Source organism: Rhincodon typus, chromosome 5, assembly GCF_021869965.1.
Source record: "Rhincodon typus isolate 14 chromosome 5, sRhiTyp1.1, whole genome shotgun sequence".
Classification (NCBI taxonomy): domain Eukaryota; kingdom Metazoa; phylum Chordata; class Chondrichthyes; order Orectolobiformes; family Rhincodontidae; genus Rhincodon; species Rhincodon typus.
This window is the reverse complement of record NC_063336.1, coordinates 54295117-54306950: the sequence shown is the minus strand read 5'-3', so window position 1 is coordinate 54306950 and position 11834 is coordinate 54295117. Positions and strand designations below refer to the sequence as shown.

Sequence of the window (11834 nt, the reverse complement as noted above, 5' to 3'; positions counted from 1 at the left end):
TGTTTTCTCCTCCACAGATGCTGCCAGACCTGCTGAGCTTTTCCAGCAACTTTGTTTTTGTTCCTGATTTACAGCATCCGCAGTTCTTTTGGTTTTTGTGTTATACTCTCATGGGTTATGAGCTTGCTGGCAAGACCAGTACTTTTTGCTCAGCATTAATTGCCCTTGAGATGGTAGTGGTTCACTTGATTCACAGATGCAAATGCATCCAAAGTGCTGCTGGAAAAGTGTTCCAGAATTTTGACCCAGTGACAGTGATTAGTTCTAGTCGGGACACTTTTTGGCTTGATGGGGAACTTGCACATTGTGGATTTCCTATGGAGCTATTGTCCTTGTTCTTCTAGGTTATGTAGATCATGAGTTTGTTAAGTGCTGTTGAAGTGGTTACAGCAGTGCCTCTTTTAATTCGCACTGTGTTGGTGGTAGAGAATGAATGTTTAAGTTGCTGCGTGGGGTACTGGTCAAGTAGACTGCTTTGGTTAGGTGATTTGAACTTCTTGAGCTTTGTTGGAGGGAAATGAGATTATTCCATCATATGCCTCAAATGAACAAATATCTCCATATCCAGTCTTGTGGTTAAAAGGCAGGAGGATATTGATGAAGCAACCAAAGATCATTGGGACAAGGACACTACCCTGAGGAAGTTTTGAGGAATGCCCTGGGCCTGTGATAATGGGTTTCAAACAGACAAAACCACCTTCGTTTGTGTTAGGTACTTTCGACCACTGGGGAGTTTTTCCACTGATTCCCACTGACTTTTATCTTGCGAGGTATCCTTGATATCACGCTTGGTCAAATGCTGCCTTGATGTCCAATGCAGTTACTCTAACCTCACCTTTGGAATCCACCTCTTCCTTCCAGTCTTGGATTAAGACTGTAATCGATCCTGGAGAAAGTGGTCCTTGCAGAACTCAAACTGAGCATCAGTCATCAGCTTATTACTGTGGAAGTTGGGCTTGATAGTACTGTTGATGACATCCTTCATCACTTTGTTGATGATCAAGAGAACACTGATGAGGCAATACTTTTGATGCAACATGTTACACTCTTTTATACTTGATATAGATTTGTGAATGTTTTACATTTACAAATATGAAATCTTAATAATTGTTGAATTCTTAAACACAGGACCACAGTTCTGCAGTGACTGACATAGTCAGATGTTAACTATGCAATTACAAAAACCACAAATCAGTGGCCCTCAGTTTAAGGCATTATTATTCCAAACCACTGTCAGGAAAGGCACCTACGGCAAATTTTCCATTGTATTTGAAAGAAGAAATACTGCAAGAAGTTATAGTGCCTACACAAAAATTTCAACCTGCAGAGGTAGTAACAAGAAAGTGGGCTGAATTTCATCTATTTGTCACCACTTTGTTGGAAGACGGAAACCCAGTGCAACTGTACAAATATTTATGTTATATTGCCCTAGTCTTCACTGTTCTTCTGTTGAGTTAAACAGACAAGTGTCAAGAAATTCCAAATATCCAATTAACTGCAACTAGTTAGTGGATTTTGAGTATGTAACAAAGTATTTTCCAGAAGTTCTGCCACATCTACTTATCTGGTAGAAAGTGGGCAGAAATGTGGCCAACATCTAGAATATTGTCCTTTCCATTTCCAGCATGGTAGTAATGTATCCAACTACTGTGCTTTTCAAAATCATTGCTATTAGAAGTAAGTCACTTAGAATTGTATATAACCAATAGACTACAACAGAAGTGAAATGCTTGATTATTTACACGTTTTCAAAAATTGGAAAAGACATTTTTATTTACCTATTTTGTGTATTTACTTATTAATTTCTCAAAATTGCTCTTTGCTTTCTCTAGACGAAACTGGAGTTGGGTGCGAGTCAAATGGAAACTATTATAGACATGGGCAGATATTCCAACCACACTGCCACTATAAATGCACTTGTGTGAATGGTGCATTTGGATGTACGCCCATCTGTACAAAGAAATTGGCAGCTGGCCAATGTAGAAATCCCAGGGCCATTAAGAGATCTGAATATTGTTGTGAAAGGTCCATTTGTGATAAGACTGAAGTGAACAGCCATGAGGCAGCAATGTATAGAGTAATGTCTGGTAAGTTATTTAAATAAATTGACACAGTCTTGAGGTTGCAGATGAAAATAATATATGCCAAAGGAATAACAACTGATGATGCTCAACAAAGCCAATATTTAACAATTCAATTTGATTGACAGGCATGTGATTGACTTGATCAGTTATGAGCTAAGTAACAAACTATAGAATCAAAGAATATTTGGAATAAATGAGATTATGAAATTTAAAATACAAACAGATCCGTCGTTATCTTACTGAAAGGCGGAGCAGGCTTGACGGGCCAGATAGCCTACTTTTGCTCCTTATTCATATGTTCATATGCTTTTGCTTAAGGTAGACCAACCTGTAATACGTGGTAGGCCTCTTTTGGCAGCTGTGTTGTGAAAAAAAAATCACAGAGTAACATTGATATTGAAGAAGTCTGCAAGTCTGTGGCTTTGAAAGAAAAAAAGTATCAAGCTGGCAAACTGGGAATTCAAATTCAAATAAATAAAAATAAAAATTGGCAGTAAGTACAGACTCTGTAACATTGGCACAAAGTTATTTTATAATGCAGCCTTTAGAATGCTAATTTTAACATGTAAGGAATATGAAATTTCAGCATTTCCATTTATTTATAAAATGAGAGTTAGTACATGGTTGCGGAAAAAAAGAACTTTAAACAGTCAAATGACAGAATGCTTATTTTTACAAGTTACATTATTTTTATAAGGCAAGGAACATTTTGGAAATCTGGAATTAGAACACCAACATTCATTTTCTTCGAATAACTTTGTTTAAATATTACGTGGATGACATAATCAGGATGACTTGCCATGTCCAGGGAAGAGTTTTGATTTTGTGAAGATTCGAAACAGCAGCAAGGCCAAACATGTTTAGTCAATTGATTCCTTCTTTGTGGTAAACTTCAGCAGTTCAATACTGACATTACTGTTTATTTGTTTAGTAAAATTATAATATGAACTGATAAGAAGGGCAACATCGATATAACTTGAAAACATGTATCATTTATTGTATTTAGAATTGCAAGGAGCAAAACAGTGATATTTGTGTCAATATAAACCTTTCAACATTGCTCTTTGCAAACCCTATAAATAGAAAACGAGAGGTGCATCTTATTTTACTTTCCCAGACATTTCTTCCAAATATATGAACACAATTTTATGGATCCCCCCATCCTCTGTACCTTCCCTCTTTGACCAGTTGGTGTATGAGGTGTGGATAAGGCCTACTTCCTGTCTTGCCTCAGTTTTAAGGCTGGCAGTTGGGAGGTGGTTTAAAAACAATGAGCTGGGTAGTGGAGGGGCTGCAGGGAGGCCTTGTAAGGTAAAATACTCAAATCTGATTACTGGCCTCTTCCCAAGATCAGGACCCCAACAAACCCTCTTCCCCAATTATCTAGGCCCCTCAACTGTTCCTTTCAGGCCTGCCTTTCAAATCATGACTGTCCATTTTTAAAAATTGTGATACCTTTGCTTCAATAGGCTTTGGAATTATTCTGACATAAGTATTGAATTTAGCCGAATATGTAACAATTCTGTGAATGTGCTTTCTTGCAAAATGTTAATTTATCATGATAGTTGATAAAAAAAATCATAATATAGGGTATGTTGGACAGTCTCATTGGTTCCCATAACTGGTTGGTTAGAGATAGATCCATGAGATCCTTGTTTGCTGCAAAGCTTTTAGTCCTTCAAATGATATAAAAATGTTTACAATTTATTTTGGGCTTGCTGTAATCAAATGACTCATTTATTATTTTATGTAAAACACATTAACCCCTTTTAAGATTTTTTCATACTCTTCCTTTTAAAAGTTTTTTTTCTGCACCCTCGGATGTCTGTCCCAGCAGTCCATTCAGAATGTTACTGCTTAGAATACATATCTATTTTCTATTTTCCAAGCCATTTCACTGCAGTTACTCCCTATCTGCTTCCACCCCAATTTCACTATATCATCTAATCCTCCGCATTTTGCCGCACTGTTTGCTTTTCCCTGTAATTTGCTATTGTCTTAATCTTTGATGAAATACAGTTCACAAAGCTACAATTGTAATTACAATTTGCTATTCTCAAAATTCTTTTGCGATTGCCCTAGAGACTTTTAAAAGAAAGGAATCTCCACGAAGCCAACAGAAAGCTAACTGATGGTCACAATTTCGCTTTTTAAAAGCTTTGCTGTAATAAGCCATTTAAAACCAACATGATTAATAGGTAAAGTATATGTTGAATAAAGAGCTAAGTTTCACTTCAAACCATCAATTTGTCTAAAGATACACCTGACAAGCATATATAAAGGTACATCTACAAGCATTTGCTTTACTTCTTGTATAAATGTGACACATGCACAATCTCTCAGTCTTCCCAATTTAGTCTGCCTCGTGGGATTTTTTGCTTCTCACTCAATTGTTTCTGCATTTACTTCACATTCACCAGCAGCTGTATTCTACCTGAAGTCCCCAGACACAGTTAATACCAACAAGGCACACATTAAACAACTATTTCTCACTCAAAACAAGACAAGGTAGAAGTAGCCCGAGTGTGGATTGGAAGATGTCAGCACAGTCCTCAGTGAATACTTAGTGTCAGTCTTCACAATGGAAACGGACAATTGAGGGATAGAAATCAGTGTGGAACACTGTGAAATATTAAGAAGATATTAACATAGAGAGAGAGGAAATACTAGTGGGTTTAGCAGCCTTAAAAGTGGATAGACCCATAGGCCCGGATGAAATGTATCCCAAGCTGTTGTAGGAGGCAACGAAGGGGACATCAGGGGCCCTGGCGGTAATTTTCAAATCCTCTCTGGTCACTGGTGAAGTGCCAGAAGATTGGAGGACTGTTAACATTATCATTGGTTAAAAGGAAGAAAGGGATAGACAGACCAGGAAATTACAGACCAGTGAATCTAACCTCTGTAGTAGAGAAGTCATTAGAAAGAATTCTGAAGGACAGAATATACCTGCACTTGGAGAGAAATGGATTAATCAGGGATAGTCAGCATAGATGATAAACAGAAATTGCTGGAGAAACTCAACAGGTTTGGCAGTATCTGTGGAGAGAGAAACAGAGTTAACATTTCAAAGTCTAATATGAGTCCCGTGACTCTTCGTCCTGTTTTTATTTCAGATTTCTAGCATCTGTAATATTTTGCTTTTATATGATAGTCAGTATGGATTTATTAAGGGGAGGCTATATTTGACAAATTTCATTGAAGTTTTTTGAGGAAGTAACCAGGAATGTTGATGAGGCTAATGAGTTTGATGTGGTCTACATGGACTTCAGTAAAGCTTTTGATAAGGTCTGTCATAACTTGAGATCCAAGGCAAAGTGGCACGTTGGATCCAACTTTGGCTGAGAGGCAGGACAAAGCGGATGAAGTAGAGGAATGTTTCTGTGACTGGAAATCTGTTTCCCATAGGGTTTGGCAGGTCTAGATGCTGGTGCAGTGCACATTAATGATTTGGATATAGATGTAGTGAGGCCAATCAAGAAGTTGATGGATAACCTGAAAATTAATAGGGTGGTGGATAGCGAGGAGGATAGCTATAAACTACAGGAGGGTATTAACACTGTGGTTAGCTGGGAAGAGCAGTAGCAAATGGAATTCAACCTGGAAAGGTGTGAGGTAATGCAGCTGGGGAGGACTAGCAAGGCAAAGGATTACATTATGAATGGTGGGACCGTGGTAAATTAAAATGAGTTTGGTGTCCATATCTACAGATCCCTGAAGGTAGCAGGGCAGGTAGAACAGGTGGTTAAGCAGGCATATGAGACACTAGCCTTTATTACCTGAGGCAGAGAATACCAGAAAAAAAGGGGTTATGCTGGAACTATATAAAATGTTGCAGAGATAGTAGGAACTGCAGATGCTGGAGAATCTGAGATAACAAGGTGTAGAGCTGGATGATCACAGCAGGCCAAGCAGCATCAGAGGAGCAGGAAGAAGTGAAGAAGGGTCTAGGCCCGAAACGTCAGCCTTCCTGCTCCTCTGATGCTGCTTGGCCTTCTGTGTTCATCCAGCTCTACACTTTGTTATCTCTATATAAAATGTTGGTTGTGCCACAACTGGAATACTGCGTGTAGTTCTAGGCAACGCATTATAGAAAGATGTTATTGCATTTGAGACATTTTAGATGATATTTACCAGGATGCTGCCTGGGCTGGCGGGTTTGAGGAAAAATTAGATAGGCTGGGGCTGTTTTCATTGGAGCAATGAAGGTTGACAGGTGACCTGACAAAGTTGTTTAAGATTGAGTGTGTAAATATTATGTCTTTTTATTTCTTCTGTCTTTAAAATCTGTGGACTAAAATGAGGAAGAGCTGTTTTAAAATCCATGGTTTGAAAGGGTGGCTTTCAAATGTTTTGACACACTCATGTCAGACATCATGTAAACAACTGTTTGAACAAACAGTAATTGAAGTTTGAATTGCAGATGACCTGGAGTTGAGTGGGGAGTACGCATGTAGCTTTAGTTGGCAACAAGAAATGAATTGGGCTATGAAATGTGACCAGTTATTGATGACAGAGATTTTTCGCTTGCCAACAATCATTAAATTGATTCTCAGATAACTGAACAGTTTAGAGATGGGAACAGGTTACAGAGAGAGAGAGAGAGATTGGCGGGGATGTGTTTGGGGTAGGTGGTCCATTCTTCTCCAGTTCAGGAGCAGTCTCTCTGTCCTCTACAGTCAACACATGATGTAAATCTGAAGGAAATCAGCTTACCTTTCTTGCAGTAGATGTAAGATGTGACTTTTAACAAACTATGTCCTTTTATAAGTGCCTCTTACCAACCAGTGAAGCATCTGGAAAAGATGATTGAAGCAATGTATATTCCCAATTTCACTTTGGAGTTAAAGAGAATAACACAGGATCAAACTACAAGTTTTACAACTACAAGGCGTAAAAGTCATCAGAATCCACGTTATCATTTTCTGCTTTCCATCCGTTAGCAGCTCCTCTCTCTTTCTATATCAATTCCTCATCTTTAATTTTATATGCCTTAAACTTGAATTTGAAGACAAATGATGCCTGAATTGCAATGTCTCAACCCTATTTTTGTTTTTATTATTAGCTTATAAGGCAAGGCCAATAATATGGCGAAAAGGATGCCCTCTTCAAACAACTCCATGGAGCTCATGTTCAAAATCCTGTGGCCTAGGAATTTCAGACCGAGTGACAAATGACAACAGCAAATGTGAACTTGAGAGAGAATATAGATTGTGCTTTATTCGACCTTGCAACATAAGACTTCCAAAAAATTTAAAGGTAAATCACCGCAGAATCTACTGGTCACATTATTTGATAGTCAGAGATGGGTTTAGTAGATGAATACAATGAGCCCAAAACTTGATTCTGAGACGGCAGAAATTTTGAATTTTTCAGGATGTGGGTAGTTGCACAATATGTAGAAGTACCTGCATGTTCATTTATAATACCACATACATAGAAGTGTTCTTCTCCCTTGTGCCATCCAGGATCTCAAAAATGTGTGCAGGAATGCCTGAAACTACAATGTTTCCCTAGGAATTCCACTTGATTTCCCCTTCGAGGTTGGTGTAGGGTCCATTAGGCCTGCCAAGGCCCCAATGTTGTGAAGAAACTAAATACCCAGGAGTTTAATTACCTTCACTCTGAATTTGATCATCTTCCTGAGGGAGTTTGCTTTCTGGTACTTACATACTCAGTTCAGTAAGGCCCCAAAACTTTCTAACTTGGATTAGCAAAACTCTTGAAGTTGATGAAAAGAAAACAGTCAGTGATTTCTTACACTTTAATTACAGTTTTGGCACAGGATTACAAACTACGTATCATTTCTTAATCTTATGAATTAGAAAAAAAATGCTCTTATAGAATTCTTATTTCTCTTTATTGTTTGTTAAATTAGAGAGTAATTAGTTAATTTAGAGACTACAGTATACTGTCATCTTTCTAATTACTCTACTGTAATTATTCTACAATTTTTTTAAAGTAGAGGATTCCTGAACCACTGACCAGTTGACATAGTCCAAGAAAGAATATCCATCTATGGTTAACAAATACTCCAGTACAAGTAGACACATTTTTCAAATACACAAGGACCCAGAAGCCACCCACAGAAGTATTCTGAAACACAGAAATTAAAAATAGCTGGGATAAAATGTATAAAAATTCAAAAGAAATGCTGTAATTATTAGGGTGATTTACCAATCCAGCACACTGAGCTACTCAAGAAACTGCAATAGCGTAGCAATCCAGCAGTTGGCACAAATGAAATCACCTTGTATGTTGCTGTAAGAAGCCTTGGAAATCTCAACTTGCACAGCAACTTCCTCATGCTAACAATGATGCACCAGGGTCAATCCTGAAGTTTCTTATTTTTCTCTCCTTGACTCTGAGCTGCTTACTTATCAATCCCCTTTGGTATCTACATCATTCCCTCTTCAAACATTTAATGGAAGGAATGATACTTGGATAACCAAAATATTTCAGCAACAAACAGTTCTGAAGGATCTGCACTGTTTGAATAAGAACAATGTTGTTCTTTAAATTATGGTAATTTGTGACCTGGTATCCAGATCAAGAGAAACCTGCATCCTGCAGCCATTTATATATAACACATTTCAAACAATTGAGCAACATTAAGAGAAACCCATCAACATCCCCGTTGTTATCTTTAAATAACAATGAGAGTCCCTATATCTACTTGAGAAAGGAGATTGAGTCCCAACCTATAATGATAGTTTTCATATTTTGGAATGTAGTGTACCTTAAGACCTCACATGGCCTCATAGATTGCCTGGTAAGAATGCAGCTGTGCCTTGTTGACTCCGCTTGGGAAAACCTGCGATATAATTTACACAGAGCCTCTTGTCGATTAATGACTATTTAAGCTCTTTCGTGCAATTTCTATCAATGCTGTGATAATTGACAGTCCTTTCAGAAGTTCCAAGTGGGGGAATTCAGATCTGAGCTGCTTGGGCAACTGTTTCTGACTTTGTTTGGAATGCTGTGCATTACTGGTTAGTGGAGTTGTTCACTTTTGGGTTGGCAGGAGGAAGCTAGATGAGTGTTTCTTGCTCAGATTATAACTATTCTCATTGCTTTCTCTGATTGGCTTCAAAATGTGTTTTGTGCTACTCTTTCACTTCAACTTTGCTTCATTTCCCCTCTCTGTGGGTTGCATTTTTCTTGCTAATTGCATTGCTCTTCTGCCATGTTATCTTAGTCAAGCTACCATTAGAATGTTCATGTTATCAGAAGTGCAGACCAGAATTTTACATGACTCCAGGAAGTTCTCTGACCAAAGCCATAAGCAAGTACCAAGCCTGTGTGGGTGGGTGGTTGGATACCTTGGGAGATTTAACTGGTGATAACCAAGAATGACTGCCAGCCTGTCATTGCTGCCGACTCGATCAGAGGTGGCACAGCAGTCCCGATGATAGACGTGGTTACAGTTAAGGCTATAGGAAGAAGGCGAGGGTACCTGCCTATTCAGGAGGAACTCGAAAGTGATTGGAAGAAGAAACAGCAAGTGGTCATTAATTGTTAGCTATTTTAATTTATTATCCACCTCCCTCTGGTTGGTTGGTGGAGGTGCTACTAACATTCTGTGTCTGGTGGCTGCCTGAGCATTTTCTTCCAGATGTTTAGTGTTTCCATCCTAAGAGCTTTCACAACTCTCAAACCATCTCCAGGAGGCTGTTAAAACTCAATCTTCTGTCTCCTTTGCTTGTCATTAGCTAATATCCCTCAAAACCCAAGCTTGATCTTTTCTGATTTGAACTCTCTAAATGTCACACTTGCTGTTCATATGTACTGTTTCATATTTTGAACTTTCTAAATAACGTAGTCAATTTAGTTCTTCCTTAGATATTGTTTAGCATGCAGAGCTGATGGTCACCCCATCATATGGTCCAAGCACCTGGTGCTTAGCAATATGCTCAATTAACAGGATTAAATCAATAGGAACCCCTTTTGGTGATATTTCAGCCTTCACTCTTGTTATTCTACCCTTCCCTCTAATTTAGAAAGATGTGGGTTCAAGCTCCATTCTGGAAACTTGAGAACATCATATGGGTTAGCAATTCAGCCAAGTGCTGTTGAAAGTGTTACTTCTTGGATGCGGTGTTTACAAAGTGTCATGGAATGATGCAGCACAGAAGTTTATTCATCCTTTTTACATGTTTCCTCCCATATATTACACTGTTCAACTCTGAAGTGAATCACTTATGCTGCACAGTACCAAAAAGCAATCATTTAAATTCTTTAGGCCAGAGACAGCTCATGAATGTACAGTATTAAAGATGCAATCAAATCTAGGCTCGTTTCTTCCCTAACAATATACCAATAGACAAATTTTAAAAAATATATTTACCATTTCTATCGTTTGCAGGTTGAAGGAGAACATCCGTTATTCTCAAAATAAATAGGGATCATCCTGATTGAAGGATTAGAGATGAGATAATTGTCTCACATTGTGTCAATTTGAATTAGACTGTACACTGTAATATTTCACCTCAGGCTCATCTAGCTTTAATACACACTGTCACTGTCCCAAAACCTTTGTCAATTGATTTTTTTTTAAATCTCAGTGCTAAGTTGTTTCTATGAAAGAAGAAAAGGAAATTGTAGAAAAATCTTTAAATATAATATGTACTTCTAGACTGCGTTTGGCAAGCAAGTATCTGAGTCAAATTTCAAATTTTGATGTCACCACTTCAGAGATCTGCTTCAAGGAGTGAAATTTTTGGCTTTCGTGTAATTGAATATTCAAGCCATAGAATTTGGATATCCTCTCAATAACAGCTTCTGGCTTTTAGTTGCCTTCACAATACTGCAAGTGTGGATGGTACAGCTGAAAGAAGGAACTACATTACATGCAAGGGAACCTGATATTGCTGCAAAACAGCATGACAAGGGATTTTTATCTTTCACTGACTCAGTGGATTTTGATTAATGAACACAAATATGCTTTTTCTTCCTCTTTGTAGAAAGGTAAGAAGTGTCTACAGACATTCCAGCCTTCCAAAGCTGACAGATTTGTTCTTTCTGGCTGCATGAGTAGAAGAACTTACAGGCCGATATTCTGTGGTACATGCTCAGATTCCCGTTGCTGTGTTCCTAACAAAGAGAAGACTGTGAAAGTAGAATTTAACTGCACTGATGGAGAAATGATCACGTGGAAGATGATGTGGATCGCATCTTGCAAATGTCAACAGGCCTGTATTGACTCAGAGGACATCTTCTCGGATTTGAAACTACTGTAGTGCATCATGTATTTCACCATGTACTTCACCACTTGAATGTTTGATTCCTGAGTGACGTTATAGAACAATATACATATCTTGTCCTTAAAAGAACGTGAACTTGCTTATACCATTTCTCTGTTTATGCAACTAGACTATATAGGGAAAAATCCTAAAGTTCTACATCAACAAAATATCTGGAGACAGGCATCAAGTGCAATATCTTCCACAAGAATGAACGTGTGCTTCAATGCACAAGGACCTATTTTTCTCTGGTAAAATTGGATACATTTGTATAGTCTATCTGTGTAAGTGGATTATTTGCATGAGGTTCTTTAAATTTATTTTCTGTTGAACTTTTTGCAGTTGAATACGAATCCTCTCCTATAAAACTGGATATCAAAAAAGTAAAGAAAGTTACAACAATAAATGTCACTACAAATGATATCATATAATTAACGTCATAAATAGACTTCAAAACAGTAATGTAATAGCTACAGCATTTAAACAAAAATAAATATTTCTGCAATTAAGT

General features: G+C 37.9%; 1 protein-coding gene across 1 annotated transcript in view; it reads left to right on the top strand.

The window, feature by feature from the left end:
* The window catches only part of ccn6 (cellular communication network factor 6), a 29543-nt gene extending 18010 nt beyond the window's left edge, over positions 1-11533 (top strand). The window contains exons 3-5 of the mRNA XM_048596991.1: positions 1833-2087; positions 7147-7340; positions 11045-11533. Coding sequence (XP_048452948.1) covers positions 1833-2087; positions 7147-7340; positions 11045-11320 — 725 coding nt within the window. The 3' untranslated portion in view covers positions 11321-11533. The remainder of the gene's footprint in view (positions 1-1832; positions 2088-7146; positions 7341-11044) is intronic.
* Positions 11534-11834: the final 301 nt, after the last annotated feature.